The 24,913-nt window shown below is 42.4% G+C and overlaps 1 protein-coding gene across 1 annotated transcript in view; it reads right to left on the minus strand.

Moving 5' to 3' along the window:
* Positions 1-24,913, minus strand: part of CDC20B (cell division cycle 20B) — a 93,151-nt gene that overhangs the window by 34,298 nt on the left and 33,940 nt on the right. Inside the window, exons 3-5 of the mRNA XM_073622761.1 lie at positions 13,062-13,281; positions 6,427-6,557; positions 3,510-3,606 (exon numbers count right to left, since the gene is read on the minus strand). Of these exons, the coding sequence (XP_073478862.1) occupies positions 3,510-3,606; positions 6,427-6,557; positions 13,062-13,281 (448 nt within the window). The remainder of the gene's footprint in view (positions 1-3,509; positions 3,607-6,426; positions 6,558-13,061; positions 13,282-24,913) is intronic.

The following is a 24,913-nucleotide window of genomic DNA, read 5'->3' on the forward strand; positions in this document are numbered from 1 at the left end:
CTGAACACTGTGAGCAGGACGCACTATACTAACTTGTAGCTTTAGCTGAACACTGTGCAGAGGTCTCACTACACTAACTTGTAGCTTTAGCTGAACACTGTGCAGAGGTCTCACTACACTAACTTGTAGTTTTAGCTGAACACTGTGAGTAGGATGCCCTACACTAACTTGTAGCTTTAGCTGAACACTGTGCAGAGGTCTCACTACACTAACTTGTAGCTTTAGCTGAACACTGTGCAGAGGTCTCACTACACTAACTTGTAGTTTTAGCTGAACACTGTGCAGAGGTCGCACTACTCTAACTTGTAGTTTTAGCTGAACACTGTGAGCAGGACGCACTACACTAACTTGTAGCTTTAGCTGAACACTGTGCAGAGGTCTCACTACACTAACTTGTAGTTTTAGCTGAACACTGTGAGCAGGACGCACTACACTAACTTGTAGCTTTAGCTGAACACTGTGCTGAGGTCTCACTACACTAACTTGTAGTTTTAGCTGAACACTGTGCAGAGGTCGCACTACACTAACTTGTAGTTTTAGCTGAACACTGTGAGCAGGGCGCACTACACTAACTTGTAGCTTTAGCTGAACACTGTGCAGAGGTCTCACTACACTAACTTGTAGTTTTAGCTGAACACTGTGAGCAGGACACACTACACTAACTTGTAGCTTTAGCTGAACACTGTGCAGAGGTCCCACTACACTAACTTGTAGTTTTAGCTGAACACTGTGAGCAGGAAGGACTACACTAACTTGTAGCTTTAGCTGAACACTGTGAGGAGGACGCACTACACTAACTTGTAGCTTTAGCTGAACACTGTGCACTACACTAACTTGTAGTTTTAGCTGAACACTGTGCAGAGGTCACACTAAACTAACTTGTAGCTTTAACTGAACACTGTGAGGAGGACACACTACACTAACTTTAAATAGTCTAGCTGCGCGAACGGCCCATATCGTTTGCAATTCGGCGAACGATCAAACAGCCGATGTTCGAGTCGAACATGAAGCTCATCCCTATTGGCCACTATGCATCAGATTGACTCCTTGTGCTGGCCCTCCCTCTCCCAGTCTGAATGCTGCAGAACAATGGAAAACCAGGCTGAAGTCAAGTCAAATTCAGGTACTTGCACTAACTACATTTATAACACATTTCATTATTTTGTAATGAATACAGAACTGTATTGATTTTTAGTTTGTCTTGTCTGGAGTTTGTCTTGAAGAAATTCGAATCTGAGATAATCACACAAGACTCATGGGTCAAAGACTGGTTACCCAGGCAGTTACACAAACAGAGCAGACCGCAGTGCAGAAGGCGTATGTTCGTTTACTGTTATATCTTCCTGCAAAACACCAAGCCAAGTTTTACCAACTGATAACTGTAGATAAGATTGATCATGTAACTGTGAATTTCTATGAATGAGCTGTCAAGCTTAAAGAGGAGGTCCGCCCACCGCTGCAAAAATTACAAATTAAAAATTACAAATACTGCAGCTGCTGACTTTTATTAATAGGACACTTACCTGTCCTGGAGTCCAGCAAGGTCAGCACTGCAGCTGATGATTCCATCAGCTGTCAAGTGCTGCCGCTGCCATTGCGGGTAAGGGAACCCGGCAGTCTAGCATTATGGCTTCATGCTGGAAAGCCTACTGTGCATGCGAGAGTGACCGCTGTGTTCTCCTACTGGCCCGGCGGCGGGGGAAGGAGGAGGAGGGAGCCGAGCTGGCAGTGGAAGCTGGAAGCTGGAAGAGGGGACAGGATACCTGTCAAAGACAGGTATCCCCTCCCCCGAAAGGTGCCAAATGTGGCAACGGAGGGGGGAGAAGACAAATGAGTGGAAGTTCCATTTTTGGGTGGAACTCCGCTTTAAAGTGGAACTTTAGTCAAAAAATTAAGTCCTGCTAGATCACTTCAGGCTGGCCCCTTTTGCAGGTATAGCAATGAAAAACATTAAAAATAAGTGTCTATACTGTTTAAAACCCAGTAATACTGTCTCACCCTGCTCTGCACATGCTCAGTTGCTCTTTATATTTAGGTACTGCCGAATTTGTAGAGGCCGATCTGCTGACAGCCGCAAAGTAGAATTAAAGCGGAGTTCCACCCACATGTATGATTTAAAAAAATATATATATATCTCTTACTAGCATCCAATGTATAATTACTAATGGATAGTCTCATTATTAACGTCACTTTTTTACATATTTTAGAAGAAAAATTACCTTCGATTTTTGCTGTTAGTGAATTTCCATCTTACTTGTGGGCAGGCGAATCCCACAAGCATACTTCTCCGGGATACGGCGCTGCTGTATTACCAGCATGCACCCCCATTCTCGTGCATGCGCAGTAAGCACGGCAAGCGGCGCAGGTGACTTCTGAAGTGGCCATCACAATGGCCGGCGGCGCCAGAAGTTCCCGTCCCGTTGTGATGGCAACCATGATAAGCCTATCAAATACCTGTTTCAGGGTGGTATTTTTCTATTGGAGTAGAGTTTTGTCTGCCTACACTGAGTGCATCAATAGAAGCACACAGCCCCATAGCCTAGGGTACAAAGGCGCTCCCCTGCTCCTTCCTCCTCTTTTCTCCAAATGAACAGACTGGCTGGAGACTGAACTGTCCACTGTTAACTCTTTCTTGTGAACTGCAATTTATATTTTGTGTACTCCTGAACCCTGCACTTTGTACACAGCACACACCTGAACCCTCTGCTATGTACATAGTACACTTCTGAACCCTGCACTCTGTGCCTAGTGCACTTCTGAACCCTGCAGTCTCTATTGTACATAATGCACTTTGGAAACCTGTGTTCTGTACATAGCACACTCTTGATTCCTGCACTCTGTACGTAGTGCACTCTGGAACCCTGCAGTCTGTAATTAGTGTACTTAGTGCACACCTGAACCCTGCACTCTGTACATAGCTCACTCTTGATCCATGCACTCTGTATGCAGTGCACTCCTGAACCCTGCACTCTGTACATAGTATACTCCAGATTATACCACTCTGTGCATAGTGCACTCCTGAACCCTGCACTCTTTACGCAGTGCATGCCTGAACCCTGCAGTCTGTACGTAGCATACTCCTGAACCCTGCACACTTTACGTAGTGCACTCCTGAACCCTGAACTCTGTACATAGTGCACTCCTGAACCCTGCACTTTGTACGTAGCGCACTCCTGATCCCTGCATTCTGTATGTAGTACACTCCACAACCCTGCACTCTGTATATAGTGCACTTCACAACCCTGCATTCTGTACGTAGTGCACTCCAGAACCCTGTACTCTGTACGTAGTGCACTCCAGAACCCTGTACTCTGTACGTAGCACACTTCTGAACCCTGCACTCTATAGATTATTCTTTATTCATTTGAAAAGTAATCAAAGAAAGGTTGAGGGAGCACTGTCTTAGTCCACCAGTCTTAGCAGATAAATAAACCTTTCTTGCTATCCACAAATAGCCATAGTACTTGACCCAGGCAGTACCCCCAATGAACAAGGATCGAAAGAAATACCTCTGATTGTACACGTGTGTCCCTCACATATTTCGATATTGGGGTCTTGTTGTTTTGGTAAACCACGCTTATGTTCTTCAATAGATCCAAACAATGCCTAAAATAGGAATAGTTACAGTATGGAGACTTTTATGTAATATAACTTACATTGTTAAAATTGAAATCATATGCAAGAACTTACATTAAACTTACAGAAAAAAATGTAAAAATGTTTGTGCTGCCCTCGATATCCATTGTGTTTTAGTTTTGTTTTGTTTTTTCATTTCAAAACACTATACCGTTTATTGTGGCTTTTTTTGTAACTACTGTGGGGATGTCTGTCTGGGTTTTCATCAGATAAAAAAAACAGTAAAAAAGCTTAAAGTGTATTTCCACTTTTGCAGCCAAATTGGGGTCACACCTAGTTTATTTTTGTTACATGCTCACATTAACATAGCATACCTTAAAAAATGCTGGTTACCTTTTTAGGTACTTTTTATTGCTTAAATATCCTTACATGCTCTCCCTGCTTTGTAATGTTTAGGAGGGGGCTATGAAATAATGTTAACATAATTAACCCTGTCATTTAAAAATGCAGAAACCACCCTCCAGCATTGTATATTAATAAGGGAGAGCTCAGCCTGTTTGGGGACAAAGACAATGTGAAACTGTCTAGAAATGATTAGAATCAGTCTTGGAAACATATTAAAGATAAGAAATATTTTTTAAAATAATTCTTAGGTACTTTGTGTGAATGGAAACACATGAAAGGCATATTGTGGTGGTTTTCTCAACTTTGGCTGCAAAAGTGGAAATACTCTTTAACCACTTGACCTCCGGAAAATTTACCCCTCTTCATGACCAGGCCATTTTTGGCACTGCGTTAATTTAACTGACAATTGCGCGGCCGTGCGATGTTGTACCTAAACAAAATTGATGTCCTTTTTTCCCCATAAATAGAGCTTTCTTTTGGTGGTATTTGATCACCTCTGCGGTTTTTATTTTTTGCTCTGTAAACAAAAAAAGACAGACAACTCTGAAAAAAAAAACAATATTTTTTTACTTTCTGCTATAAAACATATCCAAAAAAAAAAGAAAAAAATCTAATTTGTTCATAAATTTAGGCCAATATGTATTCTGCTAAATATTTTTGGAAAGAAAAATCCCAATAAGCGTATATTGATTGGTTTGTGCAAAAGTTATAGTGTCTACAATCTATGGGATATTTTTATTTATTTTTTATTTATTTTATTTTTTACTAGTAATGACAGTGATCAGCGAACTTATAGCGAGACTGCAATATTGCGGCAGACAGTTGGGACACTAACTGATACTTTTGACCCTTTTTGGGGACCAGTGACACTAATACAGTGATCAGTGCTAAAACAAATATGCACTGTCACTGTACTAATGACACTGGCAGGGAAGGGGTTAACATCAGGGGCAATCAAAGGGTTAAATGTGTGCCTGACCAGTGCTTTACTACTGTGGGGGAGGTGCTTGTACTAGAAGAAAGCATGGATCCGTGCCCCTGCTTAGCAGAGACACAGGATCCATGCCTTCTGAAGGGACAGAATAGTGATCTGCCTTGTGTACATAAGCATACCGCCATTCTGCCTGTGTACCTGCCAATCATCTACCGCTGTGTCTAATCACAGTGGGGCACCAGCAGCATGCGCCCCAAACTCGGAAGTGTAGGTACGTGATCCTGCGCAGCAGAGTCGCCTTGCCGCTGTATATATACAGTATACGGTCGGCAAACAGTTAAAGTAAGCCCCATTTTTTGTTTTTCATCTTGGATAGCGTAAGGCAATATTTCTCAACCTATTTTCAGTCAATGCACCCTTTAAAATTTTTCAGAAATCTCAAGGCACCCTTTAAAAATGATGGACATCTTGAGGCACCCCATTCTAAAATGTAAAAACTATTCTAATAGTTTTGCTTAACACAGCAGCATCCACACATATAGGACATCCGACACTGAAGGTGATTTATTCTTCCAAAGCAAATACACTTTTGCAAACTGGTACAGATTAGTATTCCAATGTTTCTTTTCTCCTTCAATTTTTCTCCATCACTCAGCTAAAGTGCCCTCAAGAAGGTTGTAATGGTGCCCAATGAAAACCTGTGGCTTTGTGTAACCAAAAAGGCAGCTTTATCCACACGCCAGCTTGTATACAATTTAGGATACATTTTTTGGCATTTTGCCAAGGCACCCCAGTTAAAAAGGCTGGTGTAAGGGAGAATAAAACCCCTGTCTGTTTGTTTTCCTCTGTTTCAACAGGGAGAATTTTGTTCACTTCCTGTCCCATAGTCATAACAGGAAGTGAGTTGTCACCAGAGTCACCAGAACTAATGCTGGAATTCTTGTTCATTTTCACTCTCGGTGACAAATAAAGAGGGTGAATCTCTCTAACAGGAAACACAGCAATAAAAACCTGAAAGATATTTTAATTCCCATCCACTCTATGCAAGATTTAAAAAAAAAAAGTTTTCTTTAGTTATGCGTTAATCTTTATTTTGGGTAGAAACAGCCCTTATATTTGTCAGAAGTTTGTTCAGGGTTGCCAGCCTCCCGCAGCATTTTTTACTGACAAGACATGGAAAATTTACTGGCGGAGCACATTTTTTACTGGCAACCTGAGAAATTACAGAACTCCTATTGAAAACTAACACAGTGACTATTTGAACAGTATAAATATGATATGGAAACACTTACAATACAAAGTAATTTGCTTGATTTACACTTAAAAAGTCAACACAGCATTAAATTCTCAGCCCCTAATATTTACTGGCAGTTGTAAAAAAAATCACTGAGTTTTACAAACTGTTAGTAAATTTACTGGCGGTTGGCAACCCTGATTTTATTGTTTGCGTTCTTTAACCATTTGATCCATTAATTGTATATTGTTCATTTATTTTAGATTATTTTTCATACCTGGGGATGGAGAAATGTCAGCTTGCTTTGATGCAGACACTTTCTTATGGATTTTTTGGTGAGGGACTGAGAAGGAGCATCGTCTGATGTAGAAGATTTGGAGTCACTAGTGCTGGACACATCTGTCAGGTCTGAAACATGTTTAGAGATTATAACAGAAAGTAACATTTCACAAATAGAAAAAATACCAAGAAATTATTGGCTAAAGCCAAACTCCAGATAGATATAAAAGACACAAATTAATGCAGTGTTGTATTAATAATACCTCATTAAATAGATGTTGTAAATGCAAGTAGTGTAAGTACCTGACTTTGACTTAAAGTGGTTATAAAGTTTGTTTTTTTTGTACCCTAAAGTATTCTCTGCATAAAAGTGTTTGTAAAGTCACTATGTGACGTTACATGTATGCCATGCAGGTATGCTGCCATTAACGAAAGTGTAAGTGTTTGTTAGAAATGAAAAGGCTAAATACCGTTTCTAACACCGTAGCTGTGCAGTCACGTGATCCCCCTGCGCTGGCCGGCCTCGACCTATGGAGAGAAGAAGGAGGGGCCAAGATTCCCCTGTGACATCAGCCGGCCAGCAGAGGGCAATCTTGGCCCCTCGCTCTTCTCTCCATAGGTCGAGGCCGGCCAGCACAGGGGGATCACGTGACCGCACAGCTGCGGTGTCAGAAACTGGATTTAGCCTTTTCATTTCTAACAAACACACTTTCGTTAATGACAGCATATCTGCATTAGATGCATTGAAATGTGCTGCATTATGCAGAGGAATAGAGGGTGGAGGGGCAGTGAGGGAGGGGGAGAGAGACTGTCAGAGGAGGACAGGAGAGCTGCGGATGAAGAGGCACATAGACTGATCATGGTAGTCAGGGCTCAGCAGCCATGATTATTGTGGTCAGCAGAGGCAGGGGGACTCAGGAACTGGGAGGATCAATCACATTTTTACAAGTTAAGAAGAGAAGAATTGCACAGCACAAGCACTCCTATTATTCATGCCTTGAGGCAACAAGATCTTATTTTTTTTATTTTTTAAGGGTTACAAACACTTTTGGGTAAAAAAACCTCTTGCATACAGCCCCCCCATACCTTAGCCCGATCTTAATCCAGCGATGTGAGAGCAGTCAGCTCTCCCTCTACTCATTGGACAGAGAGGCAGCAGTGGGTGCCATAGGCTCCTGCTGCTGTCAATCACATCCAGTGAGGAGAGTAGAGGGTGGGGCCGAGCCGAGCTCTGTATGTCAACGGACACACAGAGCCGGTGTTTCATCAGATTAGGCGACCCGTCAGATTTTGTAACAGAAGTGATGTTCCATCGCACACTATCTTGCTACACCCCGCACTCGTCCACAGTAAGGATACAGTGAGCAGGCGGCAAGCGGACATCTTGTTACACCCACTGGAGTCTTGCATTTCACACGCCTGCTGATCTCACAGGTTTGCTATTCTGACAGAACACCGCTGCTTTAAAAAATCAACATCAAAATAGTCTGACGTATTAAAAAATAAAAATACGTATTTAAAAATACCACCCTCCCATCGCTCGATCAACCGCCGCTCTGCGGCCGCTCTGCGCCTGAGCCCACGCTTTTTGAAGCCAATTAGAGCCTCAGGCTCTAATCATGTGCTTAAAAAAAAAAATTGAAATCCAATGCGTCTGGCGCCCTGCATGTAGATTAGGGGCCTGGGCGCATGGATTGGGGGGGTGGCGCCCCTGCTCCCTATATGAGAGGCCGCCACTGAGTTTGTCTGGGGTTCAGCTTTAATATACTGCATATCTTATAAAAATGCACAAGGCAATAAGTATAGCTATAGCAATCCATAAAATTGCAATGAAGTCAACACCTGGGGAGGAGGTTTTATATTAAAATGAACACAGACTGCTGTGGGTTGAAAATGGCAACACTGCACACTTCAACTGTTTGCATTAATCTTCAGGCAGCGAATATACTCAGACAAATAATAATAATTTAGCTAACCCCAATTCAATGAGACTATTTTTCTGAGCGTGTTGGTTGTATTCAAAGAGGTCACCCAATACACAGACATGTATAGACAATTTTATGAAACATCTGCATGCTATACCAGAAGAGCTTCATCAATAGCTTTCAAAGTGGAGGAATCCCTTTCAACATATTTACAGTGAAACCTTAATGTATTTAACCACTTGCCTACTGGGCACTTTTACCTGCCCAGGCCAATTTTCAGCTTTCAGCACTGTTACACAATTGCACAGTCATGCAACACTGTACCCAAATGAAATTTATATATTTTTTTTTTTTTGAGACAAATAGAGATTTCTTTTGGTGGTATTTAATCACCACTGTTTTATTTTTTTTGTTTTTTTTCGCAAAAAAAAAAGGAAAATAGACTGAAAATGACTGATGAGCACTGATAGGCTGCACTAATGGGCACTGATAAGCAGCACTGATGGGCACTAATGAGGCGGCACTGATGGGCTCTGATGAGGTAGCACTAATATGCAGCACTGATTGGCACTGATAGGCGGCACTTATGGGCACTGGTAGGCAACACGGGTAGGTGGCACTGATGGGCACTGATTGGGGGCACTGATGGACACTGATTGGTAACAGAATGAGAGAGCCGCCGCCTGCCCGTCATTTGACAATACAGCGGTGGGAGGTGGTTAAAGTGGTATTAGACCCAAAAGCAAACATTTACTGTATTGCAGCTTACCAATTCTTAGACGTGGTGGCTGCATTAGATTTCTTTATGATGCAGGCTTTTTTTTTCCTTCATTTTTATCTGGTAATCTGGCCAGTAAGTCTGTTGTTCTGCAACTGAACAAGCTCTCCTGCAGAGGTATCAGTTAATACTATTGAGACAAACCATTTACCACTGACGGGGGTGCTTACAACGATCAGCTTTTGTTTATTCATGTAACACCTTTATCCCAAAAGAAAAAAATAACAGTTGTTGTAACTGTGGTATGAGCAAACGTTTGGCAACAATTTGTTAGTGTATTTAAATCTACTATTACCTTAAACGCTCCCCACCCCCAGACTGACAATGCTGCTGTCCAAAGGTGCCCCCTGTGCTCCTTCACCCAGATGGGGGGGACTCTAATACAGGCGGTGTATTACTGACCAAATCACCAGGTGAAAACACAAAACAAAGACTAAAAAAGAAAACAAATGCAGCCACCATATCTAATGATTGGTAAGCTGCAATATATAACATTTTTGGTTTTGGGTTTAATACCGCTTTAAGCGGGTACACATCCATTTTTATGGCATTTATCTGAAAGTACATTTACATGTGACTTTCAAGTTTTACATGCTTACTATTTGGTATTACCATGAATGTATTCTTCTCTCTATTGGCTATTTGTATGAGAAGTGTGCTGACATCTCTGCTGAATAGCTGTTTATAGAAACACCGGGGTTGGTTTACTAAAGGAGAAGAGAACTTCCCTCTCCCATGCAGGTGCCACTCACTGACAGAGGAGAGCCGGAGCTGCAGGATCATGTGACCACACTGGAGAGGATTACAAATAGGTAAGAACACAGATCTTTTAATACAGGGTAGGCAGGATAGATAGGAGGAGGGGAAAGGAAATATTATTACACACTTTGGGGTTGCTTTACTAAAGGCAAATAGACTGTGCACTTTGCTCCAGAGCTTAGTAAATGAGGTAAGGCTTCACTTTGCAAAGAGTACCCAATGACATGCAAGGAAAATTTTAAAAAAACAGTACCGTATATACTCGAGTATAAGTCGACCCAAATATAAGCCGAGGCACCTAATTTTACCACAAAAAACTGGGAAAACATATTGACTTGAGTATAAGCCGAGGGTGTGAAAATGAAGCAGCTACCGATAAACAATGCCGATCTGCAGCCTCACTGTGCCCATCTGCAGCCTCACTGTGCCCATCTGCAGCCTCACTGTGCCCATCTGCAGCCTCACTGTGCCCAGTTGCAGCCACACTGTGCCCAGTCGCAGTCTCACTGTGCCCACTTGCAACCGTACCTTTTATTACTAAAGCAGCGTGTCTCCCGCTGTGTAATGCATTCTGTTCAGCCGTCCATTGAAACAAAGCCCGCCCCGCCTCCTCCTCATCTGTGATAGGCAGAACACTGATACCGTTTCCCAGCATCGTATCAGTGTTCCTCTATCACGGAGGGACGAGGAGGAGGCGGGGCGGGCTTTGTTTCAATGAACGGCTGAACAGAATGCATTACACAGCGGGGGACACATGCTGTTTTATTAATAAAAATTATGGCTCACTCGAGTATAAGCCGAGGGGGAGTTTTTCAGCCTAAAAAATGGGCTGAAAAACTCGGCTTATACTCGAGCATATACAGTATTTTTGCTAGCACATGATTGGATTATGGAAATCAGCAGAGCTTCTGCTTATTTACTAAGTTCTGGAGCAACTTTTTGCCTTTAGTAAATCAACCCCCTTGCGTCCAGGCCAATTTTGAAATTTTTCACAGAAATGTCAAAAACAGCATTTTTTTTTTGGTAGAAAATTACTTAGAACCACCATACATTATATATTTTTTTAAAGCAGAGGCCCTCGAGAATACAATTGTGGTTGTTGCAATTTTTTATGCCATTTATCAAATGCGATTTTTCTGGAAAAAATACACTTAATTGATAACTGGGCCTGACTCCCTATGCAGGAGAGTCAGACCTATGAATTTGCATGATCCAGGGGAGAGGCACCAGGATGGGGTCGGTCGCCCTGTCCTATTTACCCTCCCTTGTCCTTCTTCCTACCCCTTATCCTTTCTCCTAATATATACCCCCCTCCTCCCACCCCATCCCTTTTTCTATCCCTATTTAACCTTTCTAATTTTGATCTCAAACACCCCTACTAATCAATAACTATTGTCATGACGTCTCCTCAAAGATCAGTAAGGATGGTCTATGAATAATAATTTCTTTGCATTAAAGAGGCTATATTTAGCCTTTAAGAGCTTGTTCCAGCTGATAATAATTAACAATATGCAACATGAAACACACATTTTTTTTTGTTTTATTTTTGTTTTTTTATCTAGTCTGGGTCATCGTTCTAGTCTACTTTCTTCAATGCTGTTTCTTGTTTTTAACAAACTTTAATCTGCCACCAATTATTATCGAATATTCCCCTCCACCTATGATTTAGGCTTGGATGGTAGCCAACAAGATGACCTGCTTTAAAGTTTTGAAAGGAGAAAAAAAAAAGAGAAAATACTCTTTGACTTATAACACTGTATTGGCTGCAAGGCCTGTAATGCCTAATTTTCATAGTTCATAAAACTTTTCAATAAAATTCTTGTTAAACTAATAAAAAAAAATACACTTAAATGCATTTTAGTGTACACAAACACAATATAATACCCATTTTTTGGTAAAATATAAAAGATGATGTTGCTCCAAGTAAATATATGCCAAACATATGAAGATTTAAAATTCTGCATGCTTGAGAAATGGTGAAAAACTTTTTTTATTACACTTTTTCTTTACATTTCTTTTTTTTATTTATCTTCATACTATCACAAGAGATGATGCTGGGGCAATGACAGGTCTCATTTATAGAGAGATCTGGGGGCTATTAGACCACTGATTCCGCCTATGCCCTCCAATTGGATTGGTTTGATTGGCTGCTTCACTGGCTGGTAACAGATAGTAAACAAACAAACCCAAACCGTAAGTAAAGGAATCCTTGTCGTGTCCAACTTAATTTGCCACAGAGGAGGGGCGGACAAATGTTCCTTTTCCTCCTGTGTCGACAGCCAGCCCGTTAGTGGTCCTGGGCTCCCCGGTGCAACGGGAAAGTCCGAGAACGCTAGTGGGCAGTAGTGGGGGGGGTCCATTCCTAGCCCTGTAAAAGTGATAGGGAGGGTATAGAGCTGCTTGGATCATGTTTACATGAAAGCCCATCGCTGGCTGCAAATGTTGATACCAGGATCATGGCTGCAGCTGCAAACATAATCCTGGTATAACAATTATGTTGTATCACCACAGGATGGCATTGTGGATACACAAGTAGCTGTGTGCCAACGTCCTAACTATATTGGAATATTGTTGGACATGAAAAATGGACCAATTATCTAAAATATGTAAAAATATAATATCGATATTTTTCACTTTTTACATAATTGGTAACAATTGATATAATTGGTGGTATGAGTGCTATTTAGGTTTAGGAATGTTTTTAGTTATATGTATGTACAGTACATGCTGTTTTAACAATGTTTAAATAAAAGATATTGTATTTTTAATAATCTGTACGGGTGTGCCTATAAAGTCCATTTTTCATGTCCAACAATTTTCCATGATCCTGGTTTAACCACTTGTTTTCCAAGACGTGAACTAGACGGCAAGTGATTAGGAATAGTTATAGTTAGTCTTTTCTCCCATTTTAACATTATAAAAGAAGAGGAATTAAAATGCACAAAATAGATTTGTTATTGCTGCAGATGAATAAATAAACATGGATTTTCTTCCCACATGATTAGGTACTGTATGTGAATTTTTGTTACACAATTTATAGCGTGAACATTCTTAACTGAAATGAATTAGTAAATCAGCCTCAACAGCAGTTTATAGGAAATTGTTTATGAATAGTTAGGCATTAAGCTTCTAAAACAGTTATTTTCTGTTGTGGTTTCTGAAGACACTCACATGGTAATAACGCCAACTGCTCTGGTGTTACACAATGGTCCTCGGAGGAACTTAAAGACAATTCAGTAGAGCCATGGCAAAATGTGTTGTCTAGGTTTTGCGTTTGATGACTGTGCCATCTAGTGGTAACTGGGCTACTTGCAACTGGAACTTTACATGTACGTCGCCTTAGGATGCTCCTTTTGAATTTGGAGTATGACGTTTTTCCAAAGTCTGGTGTCTGAAAGTAAGAAAAAAAAGGCAAGTAGGAAAAGCATTCAAAAACAAGCTAGCAAACGCACATTTTAATTACATATTCATCGTATGATGGTTTTCTCATGCCATGGGGGTTATTTACAAAAACGGAAGTGCAAAATCTGTTGCAACTCTGCATAGAAACCAATCAGCTTTCAGGTTTTATTGCCAAAGCTTAATTGAACAAGCTGAAGTTAGAAGCTGATTGGCTACCATGCACAGCTGCACCAGATTCTGAGTGCACTAGTTTTAGTAAATCTGCCCCCATGTGTTACATGTGCATCACAGGCTTAGAAACTGCAGGTAAAAACACATACATATCAAGTATTTCATATGGTCACTTGCATTGTTTTCCTTTTTCATATTTTTTTTTTTCATTTGCAAAGTGGCTTTGACCTTTATTTAAAATTTGACTACTCCAGGAAAAGTTTACTCCCTAGCACAGCCCCCTCCCTCCTTGTATATATCCTCTGCCCAACTCCATCGCCCTACACAACCTTTTATGTAGCTGCCAAGGAAGGCTAATACTATGGAGTGTCACTTTACAGAATTAAAAATGGTTTTAGTATTGGTGTTTACAAATTATGTAAATAAAGTAAAGTTAATACATTTCTATGTACAATGTCGAATGTTCTTTGTGGTCCAACACAATGCAATTTCCCTGCTCCCCCACTTGCCTATTACAAAGCTTATTTTGACCTTCGACCTGAGGGGAACATTTTATAGCCTTTAAACCAATGCTTTTTTTTATTATCCAAACATTTTCTAGTTGTTACCTTTCATTTTTATTGTAGTATTGATGTACCCACCAGGGTTCAGCACAGGACGCTGCAAGACTTTAGGATAAATTTCTTGACCTAATACCCTTACTGGACTGAGCATTATCTGTGTTTTTTAACCACTTGAGGTCCGGGCCATAGCCGAATGATGGCTACAGCGCGGACCTCAATCTCCGGGAGGACGTCATATGACGTCCTCCCCTATGCAGGCGCGCGGTGTGCGCGCTGTGATCACCGAGTCACGGAGACTCGGATGATCACAGATCCGAGTAAGGGGCCGGTCCCGGCCCCTTACCATGTGATCAGCTGTCAGCCAATGACAGCTGGTCACATGATGTAAACAAAAGCTCGGTGATCGGTTTCGTTTTCTCCTCACGCTGACAGCGTGAGGAGGAAAAAAAAGCCGATCACCGGCTTATGTCAAAGGGACATCGGTCCCGAAGAGGAAGGAGGCACACATGCCTCATCTGTGCCTCCAAGTGCCATCTGCCAGTGCCCACAAGTGCCACCTATTAAAGCCCACAAGTGCCACCTATCAATGCCCACAAGTGTCACCTATCAATGCCCACAAGTGCCACCTATCAATGCCCACAAGTGCCACCTATTAGTGCCACCTAGCAGTGCTGCCATCAATCAGTGCCCAATCAGTGCCCAACACTGCCACCCATCAGTGCCCATAACCGCCACCCATCAGTGCCCATCACTGCCAACTATTGGTGCCCATCAGTGCCGCCTCATCAGCGTACATCAACGAAGGAGAAAAATTAACTGTTTGCAAAAATTGATAACAAAATATAAAAAAAATATAATTTTTTTTTTTTTTAATTCTGTCTTTTTCAATTTTTTTAACAAAAAATAAAAACCGTAGAGGTGATCAAATACCATCAAAAGAAAGCTCTATTTGTGGGAAAAAAATGATAAAAATTTCATTTGGGTACCGTGTTGTATGACCGCGCAATTGTCATTCAAAGTGCGACAGTGCTGAAAGCTGAAAATTGGTCTGGACAGGAGGGGGGTTTAAGTGCCCAGTAAGCAAGTGGTTAAGCAATACATGTTAAATTACATTTTTCTCAAATACTTGTTATTAATAAAATAAGTATGATTATTTTATATTGTATCTACATGAATAGTTTTGCTATTGTATTATGCTTGTCTGTCATTCTAGCAGATACTAGTGTCAAGCCCTTTGTGGTGGACTGGTAACATTGCTTGTGGCACTTTCAAAACTAGGTGCACTAGAGTTGACAGTTGTCTACTGAAACGGTTGAGGGTAGGCTGCATGCATTCCTTTGGTCTTTCTATGATCAAATGATGGTTAAAATTGCATGAAATTGCCAAAAAAATGTCATTTGTATAAAAGCGAGACAATTCTTCAGCAGAAATCGCGAATGCACACCGTCAGTGACAGAAGATGAATAGTACTAGGCAAAAGGAAGCTGTAGTTGGAGAATAGTGGTCTCATAGATCACAAAGTAAATCTATGTTAGAACACATACAAAGGCTCCCAACTGAAAATGAGGGTTATTTTTACATGGAGAGAACAAGTAAGCAACTCTACTAAAATAGCTCTAAAGGCAAAACGTTTTCTTCTTTATTATGGATAGAATAAAACTGGCTATACATTAATAGAGTTTTGTATGAATATTCATATGAAATTTGTACGAAAATTCTTTGTATGTTCGATGAATGAATGAATGTCATTCGAAAGTACTTCAAAATGTCATCTACTTCAGGCAAAAATTTGTCCCTGAAACGGAGAACAGGGACCCGCGAAGATAGTGTGAACTCAGCCTTAAGTATTCAATTTTATTCTTTCTAATGTAAACCATATTCACTGTTACAAATGTGTTTGTTCAAGAACAAATTTCCATCTTGCTCCTCTAATTTTCTCATAATTACAGTGGAAAATAAATGTTTTTTTTTTTATTTTTTTGTATTTTTCAACTTTATTTCTTTATTCAACATTTTCTTAGTTTTTACAAACATTATCAAAAATCGAGCATTCTTTCCAAATCCCACCCCCCTCCCCTGTTCATTCCACCCCTTTAAAAGAGGCATTATATGATACACACATTATAAATAATACCTAGGGGGGTCTGGCAGCCTATGGGGGACCTGTCTGGGATTCTATTTGGATCTAGCTTCTCGCCCATCCGGTACACCCGCCCAGCTCATCCTATCCACTCATTCCATCCAACCAATCATCTTTCAGACTCTCTTGAACAGTTTTCTTTTGGGTCACTTCCCATCACATCAGTGTTTTTCCCGGTAAGTAAGGTTTGCATTTCAATCACTCTTGCGTCCCACCAGGGTTTACAAATCAATTCATATTTCCTTAGCGCACTTTGCTTTATATATACATAAATATTGGTCTTGATTATATGAGCTTAGTCCATATAAAGGGTGACACAAAAATAAAAAAATAAAAATTGTGAAAGTGTTGATAGAAGATCCACCACTGCTCCTAGTAAAGGCTTACCAGAGAGATTGGACACAGATGGGCATATACCCACTGGGTCAATCAAGCTTGTAAAGTGGGGATCCTTGGTAACACAATTCCAGGTGGCCTGGGTGCTTGTAATGATGCTTCCATAGCCTTCCAAAGGTACTGCCATTCTAAGCTATCGAAGGCCTTGGCGGCATCCAATGAGAGAATGGCCCTCTCTCCACCCCTGTCCATTGGAGCCTGTAAATTCAAATATAGCCACCTTATATTTGTACTGGTTGTCCTTCCGGGTATAAAGCCCATTTGGTCGGGGTGGATGAGTTTCGATATAACTTTATTCAGCCTAGCCGCCAAGGCCTTTACAAAGATTTTCATATATGTATTCAATAGAGCAATAGGCCTATATGAGGCAACATCAGGTGCATCTTTGCCCTCCTTATGTATGGTGATTATAGTGGAGTCCATCATTGATGAGGGAAGAGCACCCTTTGCCATCGAGCAGTTCAATACCCTCAACAGCTCGGGGAGCAGAACCTTCCCATAATGCCAATATATTTCGGCTGGGAGGCCATCTGGGCCCGGAGATTTCTGGTTCACCATCTCATTAGTAATCTGCTGCAGCTCCTCTAACGTGATGGGGCAGTCTAGCTCAGCTCTGTCATCTCAGTGAGGGAGGGAAGATTCAAGTTCTTGAAGAAACTATCCATTTCATCCTTCGTGCTGGCGAGATCTATACAGCTCCTCGTAATATTCTTTAAATTTGCCCACTATTTCTGGAGTATAGGAGGTCACTCTTCCATCCTCTGCAGTGATCATAGGTAATACGAAGGTAGGAGACCAATCATGTTTGTTTCTGCCACTCTAGGAGCACTAAGACCTTTCTTAAAGGTGGATAATGTGAATAATGTGTAATATGTTAAATAAAAATTAAGAAATCAGAGTATAATAAACCACTCAAACTTCAGGAAGTAGGTAGGTGGAATGAGGCCACAGGATGCAAACAGTGTGTGTTAGGCCTGGTTCACACCTATGCAGGTGGCAGTTTGCATACTCCAGGTGCATTTTTGCGTTTTTCAATACACATTTTTGATCCATTGAAGTCTATGGAACCAAAAACCAGAAAAAAAGTCCCTGGCCCTTTCCATAAAATGCACAGATGTGAACGTGACCAGATCAGATTGGGCCACCTTCTTCCATGACTCTGTGGTCCAGTTCTGATTCTTTTTTTTTTTTCTAATCCACAGTGGTATGCATAAATGAAACACCTAAGTTTACAAAAAAAGGTGCATGTGAAAAACACACGCCAAAAATGCACTTACTCCCCCCCCCAGGCACAAGGTTCCTGACAGTGGCAAGGTTCAACTTGGTCCACATAGAAACTCCCTGGTTCAGGGGAGGAAGAAACCTGATGGCCACACATCCTTCCCGTAGACTTCAAGGTAAACCCAAGGACTCAGACCCTCCATCCAAGTGGAAGAAACACAGACGAAAGTGATAGTGACAAAACACGAGAGAAAAATTAATTAAATAAATACTGCCAGCGCAGACTTGGGTTGTGCAGTTCTGATGCTCACGTGCCTATTGTAGGTGCTTTTGGCTGTGGACACAGGTCAGCATGGGCACCCTGACCAGTCTGCCACTAAGCAGCTCCATACACAACAAACTGCAATGCACTGTTTGTTCTGACACCTTCCTACCTAAACCAGCATTACTTTTTCAGAAATATGAGCTACAGTGCCTCTTCTATTGTTCATAGAGGAAATGCTGCGCTATCTGGATGTTAGCATGAGTGCCTTGATGCAATGACACTAAATAAAAAATATGTTGATGTGCAAACAAAGTTTTTTTTACCATAGAGCGTGTAATCACAGCATCACAAACCTTATAATCCACATATGTGTTGAAATGTATAAAGTGCCTCCGTGCTGGTAAAATAAATATATAAAGTATTTTCGTACAAACTCCAAAAAGTTCATACAAAATAAAATAAAATAAAAAACTTCATGTATCAAATATAGTGATCCAAATACATGCAAAAAATATATATATTTAAAGTGATCAAGTGATCAAAAGTCTAAGTGTGGATTATAAGGTTTGTGATGCTGTGATCACACGCTCTATGGCAAAAAAAACTTTGTTTGCACATCAACACATTTTTTAATTAGTGTCATTGCATCAAGGCACTCATGCTAATATGCAGATAGCACAGCATTTCCTCTATAAATATTGCATTTGCACAGTCGTATGGGACGTGATCAGTGCTAGCAGCTGTCCTGATAAGAGGTGTTACATATTTACAGATTTTGGGTAGCTCGCAAGATTTCTTGGTTTTAGTAGCTCTTCTATTGGATCGGACTACACAGGCCAGCTTTTGCTTTTTTGAATTGTTCTTCTCTTTTCTAGAACTCAAAGACTGTCATGGACTGGCTGTTATATTGACTTTCTGGTTTCAATCTTTTCAGATCCCTTCAAACTTCTTGAAGGGGAAATAGGGACATGCCTTTAGCACAAAGTATGCAAGTGAAGGACACAGCCCTGCCGTGCCCCCAGCTACACATACCATGAACAATTGATACACAAAAAATGTACATTTTTCACAGCTACTTTTTCCTTTATACCAAAATTTTAAAATAACATATGCAACATTAAAGGCTGAAAGAAAGGTTTGCACTGCAATGTAAGGGTGTTAAGAAGGTGTGTTGGGGTGCCATTCATTCTGAATGGTACATAATCACACCAATGTGCATAACACATTACAGTAATTGGCACAATTCTACGGCACCATAGTGTGACTAGGAGCTAAGTGTAGTATACAATTTTTGTAGTTAAACAGTACATTTTAAAATTATTGACTTTGGCCCAAACAAAAGGCAATGTGGAAATAACATGGTGCATCCTCTGCAGGTGGCCGTGGGGCACGCTTGTCCTTTTTTCTGCTGCTGGCCGTGTTATTGAGCCAGAACATGCAGAAGAGCTGGTGGAGTGGACAACAAAGCCATCCTCATCCTCCTCATCCTCTGTCACCCAGGCTCTGAGTAGTTTGCCTTCCAACGCAGCTACTATTCCACCGACTCCTTGTCCACAGTAACTTCTTCCGTAGCCCCACCACCATGCACGGAATCCCCAGAATTATTAAACCACAGTGTCGGGTACATGCTGCTGGAGGATGTGCAGCGATTTGAAGGCTCCGATGTTGGTTCTCAGGTTGAGGAAGGGAGTAATAGAGAGAGTTTGCTCCAGTGACGAGGAGGGAGGGGATGATGAGGTCACTGACTGTACTTGGGTGCCTGAGAGAAGAGAGGAGGAGGAGGAGGCACAACTCCAACGAGGCAGGATATCATCTAGAGGGTAGCTTAAGGGCGGCCACCCTATTGCATCACACCGCAGAGCTCCGCAGGCGCAGGGCGCTGCTGACTCCCCGCTGACTTTTAAAAGTTCCTTGGTATGGGCCTTTTTCGACACGTGTGTAGCAGATCGCACTGTTGCTGTTTGCAACCTATGCCTGAAGCGGATCAAGTGTGGCAAGAACAGCAGCCGCTTGGGCACCACATGCTTGACCAGACATATGAGGACCTGCCATGCAGTCCGTTGGCAACAGCACTTGAAAAACCCACATCAAAGAAAAAGGCTGACTTCTCCTTGCTCCTCATCTGGGATCTCCAAACCTACTATACCTCCAGTCCTCATAAACCCTGCACTGAGAGGAATGAGGAATGAAGGTATAGCAATAGGTCTGATTTTAGCAGGCAAATTTACCTACCCCAGTGCTGAACTGTAAAAAGAAATTCGGGCCCAGCCATCCACATGCTCAACATCTAAATGCTAGCTTGGCCTAATTGCTAGCACTGCAACTGCTGCCTTTTCAGCTGGTAGACTCTGCCCCCTTTCGTGAATTTGTGGAATGTGCTGTACCTCAGTGGCAGGTTCCAAAACGCCATTTCTCTTCACGGAAGGCCATTCCGGCTCTCTGCCGGCATGTGGAAGGCAATGTTTTGGCCTCGTTGGTCATGTTGGACAGGGCGGTCAGCAGCAAGGTTCATATTACCGCTGACTCATGGTCCAGCAGGCATGGGCAGGGATGTTACCTTTCCTTTGCGGCGCACTGGGTAACTCTGCTGGCAGCTGGGAGGGATGCAGGACAGGGTTCAGTGTTGTTGGAGCTTGTTCCGCCACCATGCCTCCAAAATGCTAGTGGTGATTCTGCCACAGCTTTCTCCTCCACCTCCTCCTCTTCGTCTTCCTCTATGGCTTCTTCTGCAGATTTGTCCTCTGAACCAGCGGTGCTCCGTAAGCGTTCAAGGGGCTACACAAGCAGTCATGCTAAAAGATGCCATGCAGTGCTTGAGCTGGTCTGCCTAGGGGACAGGAGCCACACTGGGGCAGAAATTCTGTCAGCTCTGCAGGGGCAGGCTCAGAGGTGGTTGACGCCACACCAGCTTCAGCCAGGAATGGTTGTATGCAACAATGACACCAACCTTCTCTCTGCCCTCCGACAGGGACACTTGACCCATGTTCCATGTTTGGCAAATGTCTTTAATTTGGTGGTTCTTGAGCAGGTACCCAGGCTTACAGGATCTCCTGAGGCAGGCCAGAAAAGTCTGTGGTTATTTCCGCTGGTCATACAATGCCAGTGCTTGGCTGGCTGACATTCAAAGGGAATGCAACCTGCCCACCAACCTCCTCATTTTTTGACATGCCCACCAGGTGGAACTTAACGTTGGCAATACTGCAGCGGCTGCACACGCAGCAGAGGGCCATCAATGAGTACCTGTGCGAGTATGGTACCAGGACAGGGTCAGGGGAGCTTGGCTTCTTTTCGCCACACCAGTGGCTACTGATCAAGGATGCATGCACTGTCCTGTCTTCATTTGAGGAGGCCACTAGGATGGTGAGTCTAGTCTTCCTGTTGGAGCACACGCTTCGTGGAATCATGGACAGGGCACTTGAGGCAGAACAGTGGGAGGAAGAGGAAGACTTCCTTACCTCTCAAGGCACCCTTTATCCAGATAGCATTCCTGCGGGCCTGCCAAACGCACAGGAAGAAAAGGAAGAGGAGGAGAATTGTGTCAGCATGGATGTAGAGCAGTGGTCATCAACCCTGCCCTCAGGGCTCACTAACAGGCCAGGTTTTATGTATTACCTTGGGGAGATGCAGACTAGAATACTGCAATCACTGAGCAGCAAATGATATCACCTGTGATGTATTTCAGTTATCTTGCAAACCTGGCCTGTTAGTGGGCCCTGAGGACAGGGTTGATGACCACTGATGTAGAGGATAACACTCAGCAGCAGTCTTCAAGGGATGGTTTTCAGTCCCCAGAAACCCAAGGAGTTGTAAGTGGCTGGGAGGAGGTAGTTACGGATCATGTGATCCTTAGTGACCCAGAGGACTCAGAATCGAATGCCTCTGCAAACTTACGCTGCACGGCCTCCTTGATTCTGCAAAGCCTGCGAAAGGACCCTAGGATTTGTGATATCGAGGAGAGGGATCATTACTGGCTGGCAACCCTTCTTGATCCATGTTACAAGGGTAGGGTTGCAGACCTCATCTTCAGGAGGCCTTGAAGAAAGGTTTGTGCAACGCATTTCCAGACCCTGGGAGGTTACAAATTCCTGGTGCTGGACAACGTGTTGCTGAGGCTTCGTTCAGTCAGAGGAAAAGCGGTGGAGAAGGTGGCCGGCTGACCGTTGCCTTTAAACAATTTTTCAGTCCTCAGCGCCAAGGTCTGATCAGTTCATGCAACCATCACCAGCATCTGCATTACATGGTGCAGGAATATCTAGGGGCAAGAGCAGATTTGGAGACGTTTCCAACAGAGCATCCACTGGGTTACTGGGTCTTGAGGATGGACCACTGGCCAGAACTTGCTCAATATGCAATTGAGCTACTGGCCTGTCCTTCATCCAGCGTGCTTTCTGAATGCACATTCAGTGCTGCTGGAGGGTTTGTAACAGGTCAAAGAGTGCGCCTGTCCACAGACTCCGTTGATAGGCTCACATTCATACAAAATGAATCAGTCTTGGATCAGCAATCAAGCACCTGATGCTGATGTAACTGATTGAATTTGCTATGGATGTGGGATCCCTTGAAGACTGCCTATGCTGACTATCCTATTCCTCCTCAATCTTGATGATGCTAGCTTCCAACAATATTTTTGGTTTAGGGCACCACCACCCAAGGCCCAATTTTTTTGCCCCTGTTTAACAGGGGCATGTTATTAGAGTGTTTAATGTAATATTTCACAGCAGGGCCCGTTCCTACGCCCAACAAGAGTATCTATGAGGGGTTACAGTGTTGTGGCACCACCACCACCTAAGGCCCAATTTTTCTGCCCCTGTTCAACAGGGGAATGTAATTACAATTTTTGATCTAATAATTCACAGACAGGCCCATTCCTGTGCCCAACAAGAGTAACAGTGTTCTGGTACCACCAACACCTAATACCCTCCTTTTTTTTTTCTTTTGTTTTGTTATTTGCAAATTGAAAATGAATGTATTTGTTTTGTTTTAAAGTGTTGTAAATCAAAAATTGGATTTAATAAAAAATAATGAATTAAAAAAAAAACATTTTGATAGAGGTTTATACATTGCACAAAAAGGGACAACTGAGAAAGAAAAAATGCCTGGTACACACTACAACCTGCTGGGTTGAAGGAAAAAAACTGACAGCTATGTTAAGTTAGTGCAGTGTTGTGTTCTGACAAGGGGATGGCCCCCTACCAGATGCTCCGATCAGCGCTCTCTGCATTGGGAGTCGGTCGTCTGCTGGTTTTCCAGCATGCTCGTCCGACAGAAGCCGGTCAAAACCGACACGGGCCGAACATCGGGCTTTTTTGTTTTTAACTGGCCAATGTCTCGCAAAATTTGGCCCATGTGTACGGGGCTGGGATATAGGGACAGGGGATTTGGTTCCAGTTAAGGGACAATAGGAAGCCAAGGGGAAAAGTTGGAAGCCCTTGTCTGTAAGTTTGCTCCAGGGTCAGCAGAAAAGTAATTCCCCACATTTTTCTTACTATAGGTTTGAAGGTTATTACAGGGGTGAAACTGTGTGATACATATAACGTTCTGGTCAGTGTACTGGGGCAGTCAGCTATTTTCTGAGTGTACCTCTCTTCCTCATTGTCCTCTGATTGTACGTATCTATTCTTGAGCTATTGTCACCTAGTACTAGTAGCAGTGAGGGCTGGTGGTAATTTTTTTGGGGGGGCGGGGTGTGGCAAACAGTGCACCCACCAACCCGGGTCGGTCAGTCAGTTGGTTCACATACCCCAACCATGGGCGGCTTCCCCGGCTCTCCTCCGCGGCCATTTCGAGCGGGCATCTCCTTCCTCCTGCTCGTGGCTTCCGTCTCCTCCATCCTCCTCAGCGGCCAATCAGAACGCTTCTCCTTTCGGCCAATCGGGAAACATATCTCAAACCCGCGCTTCCTGATTGGCCGAAGGCTATTCAGTTTTAGAATAACAAATATTCATTCGCTATTCTAACACACCTGGGTGGGCTCTGAGTGCAATGCTCTGCGTCCGGAGCCCACTCTATTTTAAAGCCTATTAGAGCCTCTGGCTCTAATCTGGTACTTCAAAAAAAAACAAAAAAACACGGCTGTAATTCATGCGCCCAGCATCCTGAAAGGGGCCAGACACATGAATAGGGGGTGACGGCGGCCAATAGGTTACTAAAGTTATGAAAATTCTTGTACGACAGAACGCAACTTCAGAAGTGATGTCATTTATTATATTGTAATGTATTCTTTCATTTCCAAGCATGCGCAGTCTTGGTCACACGATTTTTTTTTTTGTACAAATACCATACTAATTACACGAAAATCGTTTATCCTGTTATCGTACAAGAAAAATTTGTGTGCTTGTACCTTCGAAAATGAACTGTCATGATCGACTCTCGAAAGCTGTGTGCTAAAGATGAGATTATTGGACAATCACTCCAAAACCGGTATTTTTCATCTGATTTTCTCATTGTGTGTACTAGGCATTAGTGCATTATGTAATAGTTCAGTATATTGTGTTTGCTAGAACCTACAGCATTTATTGTTTGTTATAAGGGTTTGAAAAGTGGATTTGAATTTTTAATATGATTTGTTCTTTCAGACTGATTATTGATCTGGCTTTATTCTAGACCCGAAAATAAAAGTTACTTAAAGACAGTGTATGCTTTGGGCACCAGTTCGCTAAAAGGATATCGGGGAACTGGAGAAAGTGCCTAAAAGGGCAACCAAACTGATAAGAGGCATGGAGGAGCTCAGCTATGAGGAAAGATTAGAGGAATGGAATCTATTCACTCTTGAGAAAAGAGGATTAAGAGAGGATATGATCAACATGTACAAATAGACAAGTGGTCCATATCGTGAACTTGGTGTTGAGTTATTCACTTTAAGGTC

This window comes from Aquarana catesbeiana, linkage group LG01 (assembly GCF_042186555.1).
Source record: "Aquarana catesbeiana isolate 2022-GZ linkage group LG01, ASM4218655v1, whole genome shotgun sequence".
In the NCBI taxonomy this organism is placed as follows: domain Eukaryota; kingdom Metazoa; phylum Chordata; class Amphibia; order Anura; family Ranidae; genus Aquarana; species Aquarana catesbeiana.